General features: G+C 38.7%; 1 protein-coding gene across 1 annotated transcript in view; it reads right to left on the bottom strand.

The window, feature by feature from the left end:
• The window catches only part of pappa2 (pappalysin 2), a 75,847-nt gene that overhangs the window by 5,751 nt on the left and 46,897 nt on the right, over positions 1-23,199 (bottom strand). The window contains exons 17-25 of the mRNA XM_069709810.1: positions 22,334-22,508; positions 21,561-21,626; positions 21,377-21,473; positions 20,516-20,693; positions 17,124-17,337; positions 14,670-14,838; positions 13,788-13,920; positions 12,724-12,845; positions 8,200-8,271 (exon numbers count right to left, since the gene is read on the bottom strand). Of these exons, the coding sequence (XP_069565911.1) occupies positions 8,200-8,271; positions 12,724-12,845; positions 13,788-13,920; positions 14,670-14,838; positions 17,124-17,337; positions 20,516-20,693; positions 21,377-21,473; positions 21,561-21,626; positions 22,334-22,508 (1,226 nt within the window). The remainder of the gene's footprint in view (positions 1-8,199; positions 8,272-12,723; positions 12,846-13,787; positions 13,921-14,669; positions 14,839-17,123; positions 17,338-20,515; positions 20,694-21,376; positions 21,474-21,560; positions 21,627-22,333; positions 22,509-23,199) is intronic.

The raw sequence follows: 23,199 nt of genomic DNA, 5'->3' as shown, positions 1-23,199 counted from the left end.
CTCGCCTGGATCTCGTGTCTTACCTTGATCTTCCCTAATATCATTACAATCATCCTCAGATATCTCCAAGCCAGAGTCCCTCTTGCATTTCTTCTTAACATGGACAGTAAGATAAGATAAGAATCACCCACGCTTGAAAATTACAATACATGTAAAATCGGCACTCAAGCATCATGATAGCATCAAATTGAGAAATAAGCATATTGTCCCGGCCGTAGTAAGTAGATCTTTATAGTGGGTTCCACTATTAAACCTTTGAGGTGTAGCTAAACATCACAGAGAGAACAAGTCCAATAAACCCAGTAATGTAGCCACAGAGTAGGTAAGTGGTTAATGTGGCTAACTATGGTGCTTAGGAACTGACCTGAGACCTGCTGCACAAAGAAAAATGGCTTTCACTTTTAGATTCATTCTGAAGGACACTGAGAGTGCAATCCTCCACCAAGATCAACAGTCCACTATGCAAATCTGCAACTACAACCACTATTTATGTCTGGATATATGTTTCTATAACAACTGAGGTGATGATACAATTGTTGTCACCTGTTTAGGAAACTACAGACCAATTTCCAACCTGACGTTTATTTCTAAAATCCTTGAAAAAGTTGTTGCAAATCAACTTTTTGATCATTTACAAAGGAATGATCTGTTTGAAGATTTTCAGTCAGGCTTTAGAGTTCATCATAGCACAGAAACATCACTGGTGAAAGTTACTGACAACCTTTTATTAGCCTCAGATAATGGACTCGTCTCTGTACTTGTTCTTCTAGACCTCAGCGCTGCTTTTGATACGATTGATCATACGATCTTATTACAGAGTTTAGAAGACATTACGAGGATTAAAGGAACTGCATTAGACTGGTTCAAATCCTACTTATCAGATAGATTCCAATTTGTCCATGTCAACAATGAATCTTCCAGACAAACAAGAGTTAGTTATGGAGTTCCACAAGGCTCAGTGTTAGGCCCGATACTTTTTACTTTGTACATGCTTCCATTAGGAGATGTCATGAGGAAGCACTGCATAAACTCCCGTTGTTATGCAGATGACACTCAGCTATATCTTTCCATAAAACCAAATGAAACTAATCAGTTAGTAAAACTTGAAGCTTGTCTAACAGACATAAAGGCCTGGATGACCAAAAACTTCCTGCTTCTAAATTCAGACAAAACTGAAGTTATTGTACTTGGTCCTAAACACCTCAGAAACTCTTTCTGTAATCACTTAGTTACTCTAGATGATGTTGTCTTGGCCTCCAGCAAAACTGTGAGGAACCTTGGAGTCATATTTGATGAGGACTTGTCTTTTAGACACCATATAAAGCAAATCTCCAGAACTGCCTTCTTTCATCTACGTAATATTAATAAAATCAGGAAAATCCTTCCTCAGCATGAAGCAGAAAAACTCATTCATGCGTTTGTTACTTCTAGGCTAGATTATTGTAATTCCTTGCTGTTAGGATGTCCAAATTACTCATTAAAAACCTTGCAGCTGATCCAAAATGCTGCAGAAAGAGTACTGACGGGATTTAGCAAGAGAGATCATATTTCTCCAGTTTTAGCTTCTCTTCACTGGCTTCCTGTTAAATCAATAATATAATTTAAAATTCTCTTGATGACTTACAAAGCTCTACATGACCAGGCCCCATCATATCTTAGAGATCTTATAGAACCATATAATCCTAGCAGAGCACTTCTCTCTCAGTACGCTGGTCTACTTGTGGTTCCTAGAGTTTACAGAAGTAGACAATTCCCACATAAGCTTCAGTTTTCAGGCTCCTCCCCTGTGGAACCAGCTCCCAGTTTGTGTTCGAGGGTCAGAAACCCTCTCTAGCTTTAAGATTAGACTCAAAACGTTCCTTTTTGATAAAGCCTATAGTTAGGGCTGGCTCAGGTAGACCTGAACCAACCCTTAGTTATGCTGTTATAGGCCGAGGCTGCTGGGGGACCTCGTTACATGCTGAGCTTCTTTTCTTTCCTCCTACTCTTTAACTGACTCATACCTCACCATCCTTTTCTCTCCCATAGTTTCTTCTTATTGTCTGTTGTCTCCATTCAGTTCCTTCGCTCGCGTAGTTTCTCTTTTCTTTTGCAGACGTCCCGTCATGGAGCTGCATGTCTCTGATCTGCGCTTGTCATCTCCACCAACAGTTCTTCTCTTCTATCTCTATGCTGTCCTTTTCTCTCTCTGCTCTCCTCTCACCCCAACCGGTCGAGGCAGATGGCCGCCCACCCCTGAGCCTGGTTCTGTCGGAGGTTTCTTCCTGTTAAGAGGGAGTTTTTCCTTCCCTCTGTTGGAGGTTTTTCTCCCTTAAAGGGAGTTTTTTCCCTCCTAGCTTATGTGGGAATTGTTGAATTGTTGGGTTTCCCTGTATAATATTGTAAAGTCTTGCTGTAAGGACTTCAATGTGTTAAGTGCCACGAAATAACCTATGTTGTGATTTGGCGCTATATAAATAAAGTTGAATTGAAATTGAATTGTGACTGCCGTTCTGAAGCCTCAAAAGTTTGGCATTTCGGACGGTCTGTTTTAAAGCTCCAAAACAGCAAGCTGGGTCTAACTTGGTTTGATTGGTAACCCGAGAACACTACTACCCCTAAAGTGAAACCCTGACTGCACCACAAACCTGTTGGTCAAAAAGACACGCCCTGAAATAATACCACTATGAGGCCTTATATCTAATTAATGATGGAATTATTTTCAGATGGACCACCAAAAACTAATAACAAGAAGACTTGAGGAAAAATTGTATTGACTTTGTATTTCATGAGAGAAGTTGAATGGGAGTCTGTAGAGCCAGAGCTTTTTAGGAGCCCTCGGCGGTGTTCCACTTTATGTCACTTTTGCTTTGGCCTCATTTGTCAGACCCGGAAGCTACGTTCACTTTTATATACAGTCTATGGTACTTCCTTGGCCCATTCCACACTCTGCCACCAAGTTTAATGAAAGTCAGGCTGATCAAAGATTCATTCAATAGTTTACTTTTACAAATTCATTATCTGACCTTTAACCTAAACTAGGATAAATATAGGAGACAAGTGTCATTTGATGACTGTTTAAGTATGCTTCATGTTACTTAGAATACCTGTTAATGGTAATTCCTCAAACTTTTTATTGCACTGCTTTGGCCAGTGGGAGAGTCTTTCTAGAGAAACTCTGGGGTGGCACGAAAATCTTTTGAATTTAACTTACTTAGAATCTTAAACACGTCATGATAAAAGCCTTTTTAATGTTTTCTATTAAAGTTGGCTTCATTGAAGTGCCAACAATATGAAAATAAGCGGCAGGTGCCAAAGATACTTTTGGCTCTCTCCAATAAGCTGATGGAGTCATTTCAAAGACTTGGGCTTTAGCTAACCTGTGCAGGGGGAGAGAGCAGCTGCTGAGAAGATTTCTGCTGTTTTCTCTTCACTTCAAAGAACTCCCTACTAGACGAATCCCCTTGCCTTTCCCAACTAAATGGCTGTGGCAAAAATAAATCTATTTAATCGTTCTGCTTTGGAGTAAATACTTTAACAGCAATTTCACCAGATGCTTCACCGAAATCACTACTTGTAAGTAAATCTTGAATTACCTTTGTAGTCAAAAGCAGACGTGCATGATACCGACTTACAAAGCCTCCGGGCAAGTTTTATTTGAAATGTTAAGATTTCCAAGGTTGACATTTATCTGCACATCACACACATCAGCTCTTTGCTGAAAACTCTTAAAAGGAGCAGACCCTAAACTTTGCCCACATGAGGTTCATTTTAAGGCCAGTGCTCATGTTAAGGTTAATTAGTATTTACACATCCTTCCAGGCTGTATGTAACTTACTCAAACAAAATGCGCAGAGCCATGCAAAGTATTAAAGCAGCAAGAGTTGGCTGCACAGCAGAGTCCCCTGTGCATAATTAAAAGGTCAGCTGGTTTGTGCATTATCTTTACACAGCAACTCCCTTCAAATCAGTGTAAAAGAGACAGACGCACAGAGCAGCAGCAGCCAACCCCACACCTTGCTTATATAAATACTCTATCTCTGAAAGCTGGGTATTTCAAGAGGAGCATGCGCTGTCATCAGCACCTGCCAAGCTCTTCATCAGATTATAAAACAGTTATGAATACTCCTCTGTCAAACAGCAATATAATTTTTTATTTTTTTTTACTTCCTACCAAGTATCTATATCATTCTTTTAATAGCAGATATTTTATCAAGTTGTCCGCGCCCTTCACCCGATTTACCCTTCTTGCCCGGAACTCTCGGAAAAACATTTGAGGGAGTGTGAAGTTTCTTCTTTTCTTTTCTCCATATGACTCAGTGTTTTTACTTTTAAACAGTAAAACAGTTTGGGAAGTTACAGAATAGACTGTCTGTAAAAGTGGACATAACTTCCGGCTCTGACAAGTGAGGACAATGCGGAAGTGCCATGAAGTGCAATACAACCAAGGGCTGCTAGGGGTTGGCTCCAAAAAGCCTTTGGCTCCATAGCTCATGAAATACAAAGTCAATTATTTTTTTCAAAAAGTTATAATGGTCATCATTTTAATTTGCAATCATTCATTAAAGTCACTAACTTACTTGTTTTCTGGCAATCAATCTGAAAATAATCCCATCAATAATTAGATATTCGGTCTCAAAAAGCGGTACGTTTGGGGGCATGTCTGTTTGATTGACAGGCCTGTGGTGCAGTCAGGATTCTGTTATAAGTGGGCGGGCATAGTGCCCTTGGTTTTCAATCAGATAGCATTAGATACACTTGCTCCTACCCAGCTCGTTCAAATATAATACTTTGGGCCTTAAAACAGCAAAATGGCGACGATTGAAATGCCAAATTTGAGTCTTCAGAACTGCAGTTTACAAACCAATGGGTGACGTCATTGTTAGTGGCTGCTTGAGTTCAAGGGAAGTATGTGAATGTATTGATGGTGGATGTAGTTTTGGTCTGGGGATTGTACAATCGTGATGATATTATGGGATACGCACCGTAGTACCTGGTAAATCAGTGGCTGTTTTTACGTAAAGAATATTTTGAGAACTAATTCAAGGCAGAAATGTTCTTACATTGGCTACAAAAGTATAGAATAATAGATTACCCAGAACCTGCTGGAGAGATGCTTTTCACTACAAACACAGTGAGGTTCAGGTCCAGGAACAACTGGAAGATGTTACTTTGGCAAAGCACATTGGCCTACTCAGTGTACTGACACTAAAAATTAGACTACAGTAATTGTTGAAAACAGGTGGAAGTCAACATGAACATCTTTAATTCAACATATTGTAAATTTACCAAAAACAAAACCTGCATCTGGCAACCTTTGCTCAATGGATGCATTTGTTTACTTTGCTTTGCTTTGTTGAGTTTGTCTTAAAATAAACAATTACAGTGTGTGTTTCAGAGTAAATGAAAGGAAATTGAATCATTTATGGAGCAAAAAACAACATTCCTTCAGCCTTAAGAGGTTTTGCTACTGAATTCACACCAGGTGTTGACAGACAAAACAGCAGTCAGTCAGCCAGAAGTTCAGGGGTGACGTGTGTGACAGGGGTTAGAGGCCAATCTTCTGTTGCGGCGCTATTGTCATATAAACACTCAAATATCCTTTATTAATATCCTTAATCCTTCTTTCTTAATTATTAATGTAATACTTAATTGTAACTCCGTTAAGTTTGACAAGCTACTAGACAGCATTCTGTAATGAATCAATGCATCTAATTGGTTTGCTGATACACACTTTGATTTCATTCATTGTTCTTGTTGGTCCAGCAAACATTTTATTATGCAGTGAAGACCCTTCTAGCAGGTATTTTGTCTGTTTTGTAACTCTCTTCTAAAAGGAAGATAAAAACCAACACAGAGGATTGTCTCAGTCTGATAGCTGTATGGAGGCTGATAAGATGTCTGTGCTGACTATTACATTGTCAACCTGGTTTTAAGAAAGAATGGAAACAGAGGCACGGTAAGAGAAAGAGAGGGAGCAATGGCATCTGGATGAGATCTGGCATTGCATATATGCAGCACATGTGGTCTGGTATAATTTACAGTGTTGTCATGGAGGACTGGGTTATAAGCAACTGTTTTGCCTAGCAACATTCACGGGAAGGTGGAAGGGGAAAATGTAGTGCTGGCAGGTAGAAAGAATATTTTAATACCATGAGACATCAACAGTTTATGTGTTCCATCAGTAGTTCCAGCCTTTTCTGAACCCAGCGGATTAAAGCCAAATAGAAACTATCTGGGTTTATGATTTTAGGTGATTTACTGTCACTGCTGAAATATTACTGAGCTGAGATGGCTGTTAAATGGCAGAATAAAGTAGCTTTCGTTTATGATGCAAACTAGAGGGCACCAAAAATGCTATACAAGACAGTGGGTAGATGTAACCCACTGTCGCTACATCATAGAGTAAATTAAATAACTTAAACACAGTGACTGAGTGCAATGTAATTATAGCATGATATAGTCTGATATTCCGTCTGGTGCAGCATGAATGAAAAATCCAAAAAAGTTGTGATAAAGAGGAGATTTTGAGCAGATGTTGGCACTTTAGTGAATATATGAGTGGGTAACACTTTTGTCATTCTATTGTACAGTGTTGTACATCTTAGATAGACGGATAGATAGACAGACAGACAGACAGACAGATAGACCGATAGATAGATAGACAGACAGACAGATAGACCGATAGATAGATAGATAGATAGATAGATAGATAGATAGATAGATAGATAGATAGATAGATAGATAGATAGATAGATAGATAGATAGATAGATAGATAGATAGATAGATAGATAGATAGATAGATAGATAGATAGATAGATAGATAGATAGATAGATAGATAGATAGATAGATAGATAGATAGATAGATAGATAGATAGATAGATAGATAGATAGATAGATAGATAGATAGATAGATAGATAGATAGATAGATAGATAGATAGACAGATATATAGATATGCAGTATATAGAGATGGACAGATAGAAAGATGGATGGACGGACAGACAGACCAGTCGGTCGGTAGATAGGTAGGTCAACATTGAGCTGATTTATGAAACATGATGTTTAGCATAGCCCATTTTTTTCCTGAGCAGACTTCTTCAACAGTATTTCTTTGTTCTGTTTGTTTTGCAAGGAAAATCTTTTATTTTAAGCCCATTACAAGCACCAGTATTAATCTTTTCTATCGTAGTGTGGTTCTACCTCATATGACCTGTCTCAGTAGAACATTTACAGCGAACTACTCCTCATATCCAGCTGTTGATTTCTAATAAAAATAGCATTTTCCTATCAAATACACATAAATTCCCCAGAAAATATATTTTGTTACTCAGGAATCTATCTGACTCCCTTTGTAAAGACTTCCAGCACACACTATGGTAGACTGTTTTTAAACTAAGCAGTAAGATCTAAAAGCATTGTGTCAGCCTAAATAATTAATCTCAATCAAACATAATCCAGTGATTAATTTATTTTCCTTTATCAGATAATCCATTAGGCTTGGCAAACATAGCACTGTTTGGCAATGCCAAGATCGCTGGAAAAAAATCGTTCTTTGGACATATTTGAAAGGAATTCTTGTCAAGTGTGAGAATATCAGTTTCTGCCTGAGATTTGTCATAAATGTGAAGAACGTTGCACACTGGCTCTGGTATCTTGAGTAGTGATGACAACAGGGATATAGCATGTTTTGCTTCATGTTGGATATTACTGGAAAAGTCTGGCTATAGCAGTAATTTTGATAGTTATGCCCAGAAATGGTGTAATTGTTTTAAGGATGAAGTATTTCCTATCTCAATGTTAATAGAATATAAAAGCCAAACAGAGCATGACCTCGGCGCTTTCATAGCACAAATGAGACAATAGATGTAAGAACAGAACTACTGTTATACCTACACCAAAGACTGCTGTGTATCATGGAAGTCACCAAATGTATAACATAAAAGATAAATGGAGTCCTGTTAACCAACGTCTTTGAACTCAGGCACTTTCAGCTGCTGCAAATAAGTTCCTGCTCTTTGGCCAAATACACTATCAGTCACGAGTAAAATACACACTCACTCAGCTGACAGTTCGAAAGAGCTGGGTGAGACTGATGTCTGGATGGAACAGTATTTTCCTCCTGTGTTGGCTTCATGGGGAAACTAACAGATCAGAGAAAACAGTACGTCCTGACCTCTGTGTTTGATGCAGGGCTGCTTATCTGTTTTTTCTCTTACCTCACATGACTGGATGCAGTGGATGTGCTGAGGGTCAGGGTACCACTTCATCAGCCCGGTGCAGACTATGCTCTGGGGAAAAAAGCACATAAAGACGTCAGGTTATGTAATGTAGCCACAGTAAAATGGATGATCACTGAGCGTGCCACGTATGACATTCAGTCACGAAAACATTGATGGAGGAATTTTTGTAAGCTTTAGGTAGAACTATTGATTTGTACATTGCTATAGATGGAGGTTTATACCAGCCTCCCCAAAAAGAGACCAGTGAGTTTCTGAATTAAGATTGGAATATAAAACCACCAATCTGATTATTTTGCTGTTTGATGAAAAAGTGTCACTCTGTTACTCATCTGTTGACAAGCAGGAGAGGTTTTTTTTGTAAAGGTTTTCTTTAAAGGTAGCTTTGCTGTACAAACTAAAAATGGAATTTGGATATGTGTACATAATTTGGAGACTTAAAATTATATATTTTTTAATGTAAATTATGGATTTTGAGATAGTCTCAGGAATTCTGACCTTGTGGGGCATTTTGCAAATTGCTGTTTACTTAAAAAAATAACTTTGGGTCTCAATTTTCTGTGCCGCCACTGTGTGATTAACATTTAGGATTTTAATGAAAAAAACATGGAATTACCATCCTGACGTCATACAGTTACATTTTTGCAGATAGTCGCTATGACATGAATAAAACCACATCTTGCATTCATTCTGATTAGAAGCATAGATCTATTGTTTTTGTGGACATATGCAATACATTACGACAGTTTGCTGCCTTTTTATGTGTTTGTTATGCAAGAAAATTTTGAGATGGAGGAAAAAATAGTCATTTTATTTAACTTAGGTGGATGCAAAAAAAAAAATTAAATTTTGTGGTGAAATTTGGGTGAGGCTGTGGTTTTCTGTCATTTATTTGACCCCAAGAATTTACAAGGTTGTTTGTAGACAGGTGATTGACTAACAATTATGGACAGAGAAAGTGGATCCTCCCCTGTGATTTCCTATGCAGCCTGACTTGGCGATGGAGACCTGATTCTGAGGTATCTGAGATAACACAATGCTTCGAAATCGCAAGGCAGCGTCAGAGATATGTCGTAAATAACCAGAACTCGGTCCAACTATTCGACCTTGGCAAGGGCAGATTAACTGGCTGGCTGGCTGACCACCCAAAAGTAAGGCGAAACCGGAGCAATGTTTGCAACAGCATGAACGTAGAAGCGATTCCTGAGATATGATATTGCATAACTTGACCCACCTTTAAAACCAAACAACAGCGCTGTAAGTCCGACCCAAGATCTGGCATTCCGAGAAGTTTTTTTCATGGTCACTCGTATACACTGTGTGTGTGAGAGATGTGTGTAAGTCCTAAAAGGCTTGACGTCAGCTGGGACCTTTACTGCTGCTATCGGCCTGTGATTTCCAGGAAAGCAAAAACACTTGAATGATAACGAACGCACACTCACATCCACATGATGTGGATTTTGCTCTGCTGGCGCAGGAGGGAATACAAGTGTTTTTCTAGAATTCTCCAGAAGATTTTATCTTGCCAATAATCCAATCAAATAACTGATATGAAACACATTTGAACACATCAATTGAAAAAATGTCAGCTGCTATTTGACAGAGGGATTCATTTTTATGCATTCTCAGTCTCTCATTTGAAATCATCAATCATTTTAAACTAGAAATTGAAACTAGCATATTATATCAATTGTCGAGTTTTAAAGTTTACTTCATTTGATTTAGTCATGTATTGGCAGTTTTCTATAGACTGTGGCAGATCACTTCAGTTGATTCAAGGAAATGTCACCTGAGTCCAGAATTTTTTTTTTTTTTTAAATGTGAATATGTTGATTGATCTCCAGTATAAAAATGGATAACATTATAAGCCTTTATATAAAAATAAGCTCATGACTCTGGTGTTACAACTACTACTATAACCATGTAGTTAAATTCACGTAAAGCAAAATTAAAAGTCATTATCTCCCTCCATCTATCCGATCCCACACCACTAGCTCTTATCTGAGTGGTTTCCATCTGGGAGGCGGATGCAGAGGTGGAAATGTGAGCAGCAATTTTTAGATAAAACGTTTTGGCCTCCTTGGAGTCAAAACTTAGTAAAATCTTAACATGAAGACATGTTCCACATATTGTTTTTATGGCAGCATGACTTGTTGTTTTCTTTTTCCATTGCAAATAAACATTCATACACTGTATAAAAAAAGGCACACATTGTTTAATTGCCTACAAATTACCAACTTTGTAGTTTTTTTAGATTGATAGCTGCTGTACATCCACAGCTGCACTACAGACTGTTGATAGCTAATTGAGAATACTTTTAATAGTGACAGACAAATAGAAACAAATACAGTATATGCTAAAGAAAGCAGCTCAATTACTGACTTCATGGCAACTTCCTTTATATTCCTCAAACCCATTAGACTAATCTATATTCATGGTGTATTGTCAACCTGGTTCTTATATTGCTGACACTCCTCTGTCTACTCATATACACATATTTGTCCAATCTTGAAGACCTGTGGACAATGTACATATAACATATAGACAACAAAGTTAATTGAAGAATACACCAGGGTGTGCATTTGTTCATTTAAAAAAAAAAGAAGAAGCTTGAAATCCAAATCAAGCAATCGAAGAACAGAAAAACTGTCAGAGGAATATAAGCGACACTCAGATTCAGGAGACATAAGAGGTCAGGGATTTCCATATGATTTCCAAAGATAACAAGTAACTAACAAAGTGAGGTTAAGTGCTTTTTATTGCAATATGTCCTGCAGTAAAAACTCATTTTTTGGGGGGTATTTTGACTGTCCCACATATTAGCTGTGAGCTTATCAGTAAAGGTGAGTGTGTCTGGAGCAGGAGCTCAGTTTACTCCACGCTGTTGCAACAGATGTTTGGATGCATTATTCATTCTGATGGGTGTTTTTGTGTAAAAATCTCAGCTCTGTTTGTCCATAGATCAGCTTTCACTGCGCCCTGGACGAGTCGCATGGCAGCAAGTGAGCAAAACAACAACTGTTTTATAATACCTGCCAAGAGTTTCCAAATGGTAGCAGAACCACAATCCCTCACTCAGTTGAGATGATTCAGATCAATCCAGCTATCTTATTTTTCACCAGATCAAGCTTTAACATGCAACATGAAACAGCTTAGAAACAGTTTAGGAAGGTGATTTGTTCAGGATGTCCCCTCTAAAATCCACATTTGAATAAACTGGATCAAAAGGACATGGAAGTATAAAACTATATTTATTGAGATAATGTTTTCAAGACTGATTCAGTTCAATGACATCTCAAACTGCATTTAAGCAGCCAGTAGTAAATAATGTGCATTTTAAGATGCCTAATATCAACAAACTTTACATATCTGACTTACATTTGTCATCTGCAACAGCATGTTGACATAGAAACATGTTAAAAGAACAACAGTTCAACAGTTGCTGAAATTTAAAGGGTTACTTTGCTGATTTTCGATTTGAAACTCAACCCATTAATAACTTAGATTTCTGTTAAGCCTGTGAAAAAGTGAAAAGTTAAATTATATAAAGTCCAACAACAAGCCTCAGGTAGGACAGAAAACCTAATCATGTATTACTTGCTCATTGGATTTGGATTGGGGTTAAATATCATGACATTCCAGCATCTGCAGCTTCAAATTCGACCATTTAGTCTCTGTCAAGTCTCCCAACTCCATCAAACAATACCAAACAGCCGGAGTTACCCAGAGGACAATGACAATCTAACCTCGTGTCTAGACAGAAAGCGTTTCAGTTGCACTTTTGAGTCGTCTGTTTAGTGCAAGTCTGACAGAACAAAAGGCTTCAGTACAGTCTACACTGCTGCCATAACGGCCTGCATGTCCCACGAGCAATAGCCACATAGCCACATCCGCATAGCCACATCCCCGGGACCCACAGCCACTGTTTATTAGGCACTTAGCACTTTTAAGACACAGGTGACCTACACTCATCACTGTAGCTGAACGCGGTTCACTCGCTGCTCTAGCTCCACGTCATCTGTAGACACGTGGTAAGACGCAGTCGATGGATCGACAAACTTATGGTGTCGGAGACAGCGAGCAGAAATGTAAAGTACATAAAACATTGGTGTTATCGTTTACAGCAGTTTTCATAAAACATTTGACAAACCTAAGGCATTAAAGTCGCTGTTATAAAAGGACAAAATCATTAGTCGGCAACAAATTTCAGTGAGTAGAAGAAGAGACCAGTAGATTTGTGGCTTTTTTAACTGTCATAAAAAAACAGGCCCCTTGCTTGGCTGCTGTTTTTACCTTTCAGTTTGTGGAGTGGAAATGTGTTGTTAGTTTTTAGTTCTGCTTATTGAATAAAAGTTAACCGAAGAGTTTTCTAAATATATTTTGGTAAAATTTCAATATACGTATACGCAGATTACCTGAATTGCCGACAGTATATCTGAACTCAGAAACAATAACTTTATTGGTTCTGAGTAATTTGAGAATAGAACTTTTGTAACATCTCACCTGGACTTTAATAGGCAGCGTCCAGTGCTTCAAAGAGTCAGCTGTAGTGCCGTTGGGCAGAACCACCGGGTCATGCAGGTCCATGTCCAAAGACACAATGCATGTTGGGTAGCATGCAGCACCTGCAAAGAAAACGGGGAAAAAATCAAACACAAAATAAAAAAAACACTTAACTCCAATCCTTATTATTATCAGCTAAATTTATTTTGTAAAACAAATGAGAAAAAAACACCTCATTACTTCTGACTACGCTGCCGTCTGTCAACCTTTAATGTGTGTGTGTATGTGTGTATGCACTGAAAGTCTGTCTGTAGGTTTAAGTTCCCAGGAATCTCTTTGTCATGTCATGTCATGTTTTACATGCTGTTTTATTTCATGTGTGTCCCTACAAAAACGACACGTTCTTCTAAATTCGACATTTTAACAACAGGAAAAGTGTCTTTAAAAGATTCTTGTATCTGGTTTTAAATCTCAGTCAACTGATCGATATAGCAGAGGAGTTTGTGTTGTTATTTAATTGTCGATTTCCACTTGTTTACCACCATCAATCAGTGTGGGTATCTGTATCCCATATTTATTTAACGTGTACGCTTCAGTTTGTCAGTCTGGAGAAGAGACTCTTGTTGTTGGCTGAATAAAAAACAGACCTGGCTATTTGGCACGTGTGAGGCAGGTCTGATTTTAAAGATCAGATTTCGTCTGAGAGATTGCCATACAAATGATGCTATAATTTCCAAGTCTACTATAGCAGTCATCTTTTCTGACGTTTTATTTAATTTTGTATCCCCTTTCTGTCCTTGAATCTGGACCAGATTTAGGTTTATACTGGGATTTGGTCGATGGCTCTTAACTAAATCAAAGGTTACCTGCAGAACGTGAGGAGAATAAAAGGACCCGTGTGTTTCACAAAAAGATGCCCTACCACCACGACTGTTTTGTCTATTCAGTCAGGTAGTTTGTAGACCAGATAAACCAAAGACCAGCAGGCTTTATTTTGTTTGACAGAAGGAAGAGAATCTAATCAGGAATGTTTATTTGCATCCCTAAAAGAACGTTACACTCACCGACATCCATGCCCTGGTCACAGCTGTACTCCACAGAGTTCAGCTGTGGAGGAGTCGAGCACGATCCATGGAGTTTGGAGCACATGCTGAACTCTGCTGTCCATTGTCCATCCTTAGTGCAGCGAATTTCACGCTGGAAAAAAAACAGGGTAAAAGTCACTAAGAAGCTTAGTTTAAGTGTGTTGAGCACTTCCATTTACATATAAACACCATTCAATAATTAAATAAATCAATTACTTTTAGATTTAAACGACATCTTTCATATGAAACACAATTGAACCGCTTTTGTCTCATAATTCTGTAATACACATATTAAATGTGGCTTCAATAAAAAAAAATTTAAAAAAAAAGTTTAAAAGATGGCGCTCAGAAATTCAAAGCATTTTTTTCTGTGGACTTTATAAAGATCATTATATTGGAGAGTTGGTTTGACCATGTTGTTGTCCACACTTGGGAATCTGGGTGGAAGTGCACATTTTTATACATTTACAATGAAGGCTATTTTTGAAGTTTCCTCAAGCTTCATTCACCCTGCACGAGAACTGCTGGATTATACCAGAGAGGATTCCTTTAAAAAGGCGGGAGTGTTATGAACATGGCAGAAAGTCAGTGACTGCAGCTCCACTGCTGTTCTGAGCTGAATGGCTCTATCATGCCTGATGTCAAACAATATTTTATTTGTTGGAATTGGGGTTTTTTTAAGACCGTGGGTGCTATGCTTATTTTGCCTTCATTTAGAATTTGTGTCTTTTATTTACAGTCTCATGACCAAGATTAACAGCCAATCTGTCACTTGATATTCACATATTGTGTTGATAATGTTTCTGTTTGACTGCATTTACTTTGACCAGAGAGATAAACGGACAGCTGTTGAAACCTTACATTTTCTGCTGTGTCGGGGCACTGCAGAGTGCAGCGGGTGTCGTAGTACAGGCCGTTGGTGCATGTGTACATGCCCTGGAACACGTCCGGTAGGGCTGGGCAGGATATCGGCTCACAGCCACTCTCCTCCCACTGCCCTCCTTCCTGGCACTCCAACTTGAAGTACTTCCTGGAGACAACAGAAGTGAATACGTACATTTCTAAGTGATCATAATTCACACAAGGTTTTCAATAAAGTTTAAATTGTATTTGAGGAGTTCCTGTTGAGGTCATATTAGAAATATGACTGACCTGACGGGGTGTAGAACTAAAATTATACAACAAGTTCCGACCCAGAGATCTGATTGGTCAACTGTACATTTGGAACGTGCTCAAATCACCATAAAGCACACCCTGCTCATCACCGAAAATATTACTCCGCCTTCTCAATGGCAATATACAGTATAATTGAAAATTAATTTCACATAATATGCAAATATAATGGTGTTTTTACTTGTTATAGGCCTATTAAATGTGACCCATTCCCCGAAATCAGGTTTGTTTTGGTCCTTTTGGTACCGTAACACAACAGATAGTCACACATTTAAAATCCTAGCGGCGGCCAGCTTGACCGGTTTGGTTTTAACACACGACACGGTGCTAAAATCTTAAAAATACATGAGTCCATCGATATCTTTTTTTCAGCAGATATCTTAGTTATGACAAGACAGAACTAGCTGAGAAGTTTTGTGTTTCTATGTGCTGTATTTATTCAGTTTGAGAAGCGACCTCTAGAAAGTAATAAAACAGATTAGAAATCCTCTCTGTTGCTAGGTCGTTGCTAGCAAGGGTCAGACTACTTCCTGGAGAGGTAAACATTGCATACATTACATAAGAGTCTGCTGACGTGACTGATTGTTTTCCAGTTCTTAGTCATTCCCCATGTATTGCCATGGAAACAGGGATCACACTAAGAAAAGGTCTTATATTTTGAAAGTGAATTGCCCCACAATATGAATACATGTTGATTACATATTTGATTTAGTTGGTAACTAAATCCGCATGACTTAAATTAAACATGTGATGGCTGAATCAATATTGTGCTGAATCATTTGTTTAATAAGACATAAAAGGGGACATTTATTAATTAAGAAATATCGGGATGTATTCATGTTTATTATAACAAAATCTGGACAAACACTGTACACTCTATACCCCTGCTCACCTTCTCTATTGTTAACTTCATTTTACTATTACTCTTTCAATAACAAAATCCATACTGAGCACAGAGGACTGCCCACTCTACAGTAAAACAGATCTCCTGTGTGGTGCTTGTAGTGTGTAAATGCAACAGCATGTGTTATATTATATATTTGCATGGGCACATGTGTCAAAGGTATGAGTAAAAAGACTGTTTAAAGCTCTTTAATTTTAATCTGCTGCTGTTCACTTTTCACATGACTAATAAACCATCAGGGGTTATTAAAATATTTACACATATGTTTGAGAAAGAGTAACTCATAAAGACACCCAGCTGCAAACAGATCTTTAAATATATACTTTTTCTTCTTATTGGATGGAAATGTAATGTAATACAAATCTATCAAATTCATAATTTTACTGGCTTTTTGTGATGGTAAATGTCAGCTTGTTAGGTTTGTTAAGCTGCATTGCAATTCCATAGAAGACCATACAATGAGGAAAATATAGTAAACTATATTGTACATGAGCTCAACAACTCGACTGCGGCCAGCAGACTGAAACGTATGAAGAGAAAAAGCTGACTTCATCTAAAGCGGGATATAAACCAACTCCAGAGGCTGTGTCTCCTATTAGGAAACCCTCGTCTCATTTACAAACGTGGGAACTGTTTTCAGTAATGAGCAGTAACTCAGTGAATACAATTGGCAAAGTAATGACGAGGTCCAGCCAGCAGCGGTACATATTTTATTGGACCCTAATGTGAGTTTGTTACAAAACTAAATATGGTTACGCAGATGATGGGCCGAAAAATGCCTCTTAAAACTTTCGATATTTAAAGCTTTTGGAGTTTGGGTGTGCGTGATACATTGTTATAAAAATATCTAAATCAAAGATCTTAATTTTATTAAGCAGTGCGTAATGGGAATCTTGTAAAATAAAGGAAAAGAAGGAATTTCCTCCATTACGCATGGAGGCGTGCGTAATTAAACGCTGTGTCTACGTTGGTCTGCTTGTCTGTGCAGACTTGTATAAAGGCATTGCGTAACCCACTTGTACATAAAAAGAAATAAGACCCTAAAGAACGAATTTTCCCAGTGATAAGCTAAGTGTAAATCAGAAAACAGAACACACGGTAAAGAATCTTTGGAGAAGATTATACAGTATCTTAAGTGCTGTATAATGTTATTAATAGTATTAATTAATACCCCCTAACCCCCAGCAGCAGTACTGATACTGTCTCAGCTGAGCTGCAGACAGTCCCACATCACATACCTTGGTGTTTTCTTTTTGAGGCTTCCTAACACATAGAAGCCTGGGTTGCATTTGTAACGACAGACAGAGCCAACATCGTGCCCTGAAGCCAGACAATCGGCTGTTAGCAGCTTGGCATCGGATACGTTTGGAACCTCTGGACACTCGATCTTGCAGTATGCCTCTGGGAAAGACCACAGCCCATCCTCCAAACACACCAGCCTGTCACTGTCACCTGAAGAGGAGGAGGGAGGGTTATACTTGTAGTTAGATACTGTATGGCATGGTATTATATGGTTGTATGACCTGAGAAGAAGAAACTTCTGTCATGTTATTTGCTTTCACAAATTTCACTTAACTTGTACAGCATATTGTATTGGACAATCCTAATAAAAGACTCAATATCTGACACCAAGCGCACAACGGTGCCCAGCAGAGCACAAGTGTCTTTGGTAGTTTCAGACCAACACAATTTTCCCATCCAGCGCTCATGTTGTTTTAACAACAAATGTACCCATGTGTGCGCTAATGGGCGTGTTGGTGTTGAGGTGTGGTCAGGAGCATTGTTGTCTTGAGGCAGCGGAACGAAAAACCTGATCCTAAGTCAATGCAGCAGTATTTTACTGTTATTCTAGGGGCGCATACAGGAATATGCAGCAGTGCACAAACATGGAAAATACTATTCATAAAGAAGAGGAAACAGCAGATCTGTTTACTCTACAGAGAAGTGTTCTTTCTGAGCCTTGTGTTTCCAGACCCAAACACATTTTATGAATTCATATGGATCTGGCTACGCTCAGATTAATTTTGAAGCTATTGGCGACTTTAACCAATCAGCATTGACCACCATGTGATGTTTGTTGTGTGCTCAAACTCACTAAGTTGAAAACAACAACCAGCCATGTCACTGCAGATCATTCTTTTTTTTCTTTTTTTTTTAAAAGGCATTGTTCTTGCTTCGGCCTCAATTCTTTGATATTTACTGGCATTGCTGAAATTGTTTGTATTGCTTCATGTAGCTGTACCACTGCACACTTGATTGCTGATTGGTCCTCCCTTCAGATTATCTGTGCAAACCCTGATGCAAACAGGTTTTCCAGACTGTAATCACAGTTTTATTACAATAGCAACAGGTGCAAGGTCACCTGGCTCCTAAAAGGAATGGGAAATGACACCATCAACCATGCGTCTTTCTTTGTGTGCAGATTATCCACCGTCAAACTGGCAAAAGTGTTTTTGGACAGGCACTAAATGCACTTCCACCGTGCACTTTAGATTGTGCATATAGATCCCTAAAATATAGCCCAATAAGTTTTACTGAGCCTTGCCTTTGCAACTACAAGTAACCATAATGATGTATATTCACTTCCCAAAATGTTTTCAATCAGTTTCTCTACAGCCATCATTATTAGGCATCTTACCTGAGAGTGTGAAATAAAATCACAAGAAAGAAACATTTCCAGTGAGTTTTTGGTTTTCTCCACTGTGTGCTTTTGGCACTGAAACGGTGTGTCAAAAGCACAGAGTGAAGAGTTATGAACTCAGCAGCTGAAATATCTACCAGAGGTTTGCAAACATTTGCTAACTTTAGCCTCAGAGCTACTGGTCTTAAAGGACCAAGTGAGTAACTGGACCAACAAAACCTTGAGCAAGACTTTTCATCTTTGCTTAGGAATTCAACTTAGAACATTTAAAGTGTCTGACATTTTTGCACTGTACTGTACAGTTATAAAAGAAGCATATTTTGCACTATATAGTAAAAGATCAAATGTACATGGAAGAAGCACTAGTAGGGGGAAAGCCTGGATTCATTTCTGTCCACCAAACCTTCTGGTTTCGCTTCATGACTCTGTCCGTTACAGTCATGAGGAGAATCAGACTTCAGCGTTGGCAAAGTTAATATTTCCATGCCTGTATGGCCCCACATGAAGCATGAGTGTTGTTATGCATGGAGAATTATAACCCTAAACCTTTCAAATTTGTATTAAGTCTATAAAATGTAATGAATCTTTAACATCGCACGACATGTTTTATAAGCTATTTAAACATGGTGCTGCTGTTGTGGTTTTCAAAATCCGTCGCAGCTGTACTGGAGTGTACTGAATATATTTTTGGGAACTACACATTGTGTTTTCACTGCTGAGTGATACATGATGGCCCTCAAACATAGTTCACCGAACCAAAAGCCACAAATAGAATTATTTCTGCACAATCTGTATTTCGATCAGGAGTACAAGGATCTTAATGCTGACTCTACTATGACATTTCAATGTGGCTTTCCAACCACAAACACAAGTGTGTGGACATCACGCTCGTTCACTTTAATCACTTCAAGAAGCATCGATAGCGTTGCGAAACTTCCATTACAAAAGAGGGGTAATGTTTTTTTACTTTTGTGCGTAACAAAATTTTTCTGTGTCTGTATGTACGTGAAAATAGGCTAAACAAGACTATATCATGTAAATCTTTCTTTAAGGATTTGTCCTAAATTTCAATATTTTTTGACATTCAACATTTTGAAGGCCATAAAGCATTGAGAGGCAAAGTAAGGAACAGGCGTCACTGAGAGAGACACTGCTGTCATTTTTTAGATAGCATTTCCAATGTGATTTTTATTCAACACTGTAGAATAGTGCCGTGGCTGTTTTTCAAACTACACTGTAATTTGTTTAATCAAAATCTGTCAGTAACTATAACACGATGTGCCTCGAATTTTAACCCATCATTTTTTAAGTTAAGATTTAACGTCTATTTCATTTGACTGACCGTAGTTGGTGAAAGATGTTGCTGAGGTTTGGAGAGTGCAGCTGCTTTATGACCGACCTTCTGAAGTTACAGCCTAAAGGATCATTAGGTATCAGCTGAGAGGTGTATTTTATAGAGGAAATCACAGAAAGGAAAGAAACAAAAGAGAAACTACGACAGACCCTTCTGTTTCTAAGTGAACTCATTTTGCAGAACAACCTTGAAACTCCCAGAGGTGTTCGCTGTTTCATTTGGTGTGTAAAAGTGATGAGCCTCCAAAGAATGCCAAAATGTATTCTGAATTTTTATGGATTTTTGGAAGACTTTAAAGGACCTAATTTATCCTCCAATAATGACCTCTCATAGTCAGTAATGTTAATAATGATAAAACTTTAAAAAGTACTTTATAAAATGATGTTCCTTATATTCAAAATGGCCTTGGACTAAAACTATATATTGCTTGTCACTGAGAACAGCAACCATTAGCATGTCTGACACTGTGACTCCTAATTTGATTTCCCACAACAGTGTGAAGGAATTACACTTCAACTCTGATGGTTTGAATTTAGATTAATTTATGTTTTACATCCAAATCATTAGTAGTGTCATAGGTTTGAATTTATAATTTGCTAGAATAGAGCAAAAAAAAAAAAAAACCTGTGAGTTACCTTGTAATATGGCTGGCGATCCACAGGTGAAGGAACATTGTTTTCCAAAGGTGGTTCCCCAGGGACAGCTGAATATGGCGTGGTAGACATGAGACTGATCTGGAAGACCGCAGTCTACAGGCTGACAGCTAACTACACGATCCCATGAACCATGAAAACACTCCAGCTCAATCTTTCTCTGGAAGAAAAAGGAAATGTGAGAGCGAAAAAAAAACAGGAGCAAAGGTTTTGTTTTTGTTTTTTTCTTGCAGTTAAAAAAAGGAAACGATGAAGTATGAAGTGCATCAGATGCCGGGAGTACTTGAAAAATTGTATTTAAAAAGTATTCAAACAACAATAAGCAAACCCTTCAGAGTAAAATGTCCTCATGGCCTGATAAATATAAAAGCACAGATGAACACACTGCATGATTGTGTTTTGAAACATCTTAATAATAATACAGAATAACATTGAATGTATCAATCAGGTTTCCTTTGTTGTAAATGACAAATTACAACAATTGAAAGGAATTGAAATGTTGCAACATTGCATGTCGTATCAAATCAGGGCCTTGAGAGTCTCTTAATTCCCATCGTCAGGTTCAAGCCTCTGTGTTTGTCTTCAATAACACATCTGGGTTTATACTTTAACAAAAATCATTCCCAAAATTCCGCCTTTGAGTTATGTCGATACTTTTGGCTCTTAGGTGAAACTTAGAAAACAAAACATCCCACAAACAACAGGCTTTTTTTTGTATCATAAAACCTTGGTGCTGGACTTCTTTACATCTGTGAAATGTCTATGAAAATAGTAATGCACACAAAATAGACTTTAGTATCACTGGTATCTGCATTGATGATTAAAAGATAAGTTAATAATTACCTGGTGGGCCGGGGCTCCCCTGCCGTTAACAACAGTGATACTGAAACCACGGTGACACTGGACGGAGCAGTGGGAGGTCTCTCCTCCGCCTGTACACCTACAGAGACACACTGATATATAGATAGTTCTTTTGTTTGTTGTTTCAGCTCTCTAATCGGTCAGGGTTTCTTTCCAAAGGGCCTACCTGACAGAGGCGTGCTCTAACAGAGGAGGGCTGCAGCTGTCCATGTGACATGGCTGCCGCAGACAGCTGTTGCAGCGGTGGAGGGAAGAAAAGAGAGAGGAGTAGAGGGATGAGAGGAGGGAAGAGACAAAGAGAAGAACTAGGAGGCCGAAAGTGATCACTCAGATAATTCGATTGTGCGGATGTTACTAATGTTGAACTGTCAGCAGTCTAGTTGTATTCTGGGTCATGTTGTCATATGTTGTCCAAAAATAAGAATGCATTAATAAATAAGGTTATATCTGTTCTATTGCACTGATTTTGATCATTTAACTGTCCATAGTGATCCCAGAAAGAAATAGGAGTGCAGTGCTAAAACATGAAGTACTACAGTCAATATTCTCAGAGGGACAACAGTTTTATGTTTATATCACCGTGTCCAACTCCTACTCGATTTACTTCTTTCTTTCTTAAGTTCCTATCTTTTATATTCGGTTCATGTTTTCTTTGCTGAAATAAGAACAGTGATTATCTGTATTCGCTATAGATGTGTACATATGTGTAGTTTTAGAGCTGTGTCCGTTATCTCTTTTCCAAGCAGTGTGTGAAAGAGCTGTGTGTGTGTGTGTGTGTGTGTGTGTGTGTGTGTGTGTGTGTGTGTGTGTGTGTGTGTGTGTGTGTGTGTGTGTGTGTGTGTGTGTGTGTGTGTGTGTGTGTGTGTGTGTGTGTGTGTGTGTGTGTGTGTGTGTGTGTTAAGTAGGTAGTTGTGGGAGAGCCCACCCTCTGATGCGCACCCGGTCAGGGCGAAGGTGCTGAAGTGGCAGGAGGTCCTCAGGGCGACGCCTCCCACGGCCACAGAGGGGGAGGAGAAGAGGAGGATCACAGAGGAGGTGAGGAAGAAGGGTTGAGAGAGGTCGTGGGTCACATTCACCACCAATGGGTTTCGATGGCATGAGAGGTCGTGTGTGCCTGAGGTAAACGGAAAAGGTTTCAAATACTTGTTTAGCTACAAAACTTAATAGTTTGTTTATGATTGGAGTTCAGACCAAAGATTTGCAATGAGACAAAACTGTTTTAGAGCATTGCAGGGAAAAGTTGAAGCGGTGAGAACTGGCACGTCTCACTTCCAATCACACCAGCCGACAGTAGACTGTATATAAAAGTGGACGTAGCTTCCACGTCTGAAAAATTAGGCTGATGTGGAAGTGCCTTAAGCTGCGATATCACCAAGTGCCACTAGAGGTTGGCTCCAAAAAGCCTCCGGCTCCATAGACTCCCATTCAACTAGTCTCATAAAATTAAATTAAAAGTCAATACATTTTTTTGTTTTAGAGTTATTTTAGTTTTGTTAGCTAAAGTCACTCCTTCTTATTAGTTTTCTAATAAGGAAATAAGCTTCAAAAAGCCTCGTTTTTGGGTCTATTTGATTGACAGGCCTGTGGTGCAGTCAGGTCTTCACTGTGACTTGCGTTTCGTTACTTTGCTTCTGTACAGTATTTTCGGTGGGGTCGGGTCTCCAATAAGATTGAGTCAGAGCCACCACTCACTCCTCCCCAGCTCGCCCAAATAGGGTCACATCTGGCCCTGAACCGCTCCGAACTAGCAAGATGGCCAAATTCCAAAATCTGAACTCGAGGATTCACAAAGGTGTTCACAAACT

The sequence above is a fragment of the Brachyistius frenatus genome, unplaced genomic scaffold, assembly GCF_029030835.1.
Source record: "Brachyistius frenatus isolate BFR_SWC_R1_liver_20210118 unplaced genomic scaffold, ASM2903083v1 Contig_85, whole genome shotgun sequence".
Classification (NCBI taxonomy): Eukaryota; Metazoa; Chordata; class Actinopteri; family Embiotocidae; genus Brachyistius; species Brachyistius frenatus.
The sequence above is the reverse complement of the archived record's forward strand: the minus strand, read 5'-3'. Positions and strand labels throughout refer to the sequence as shown.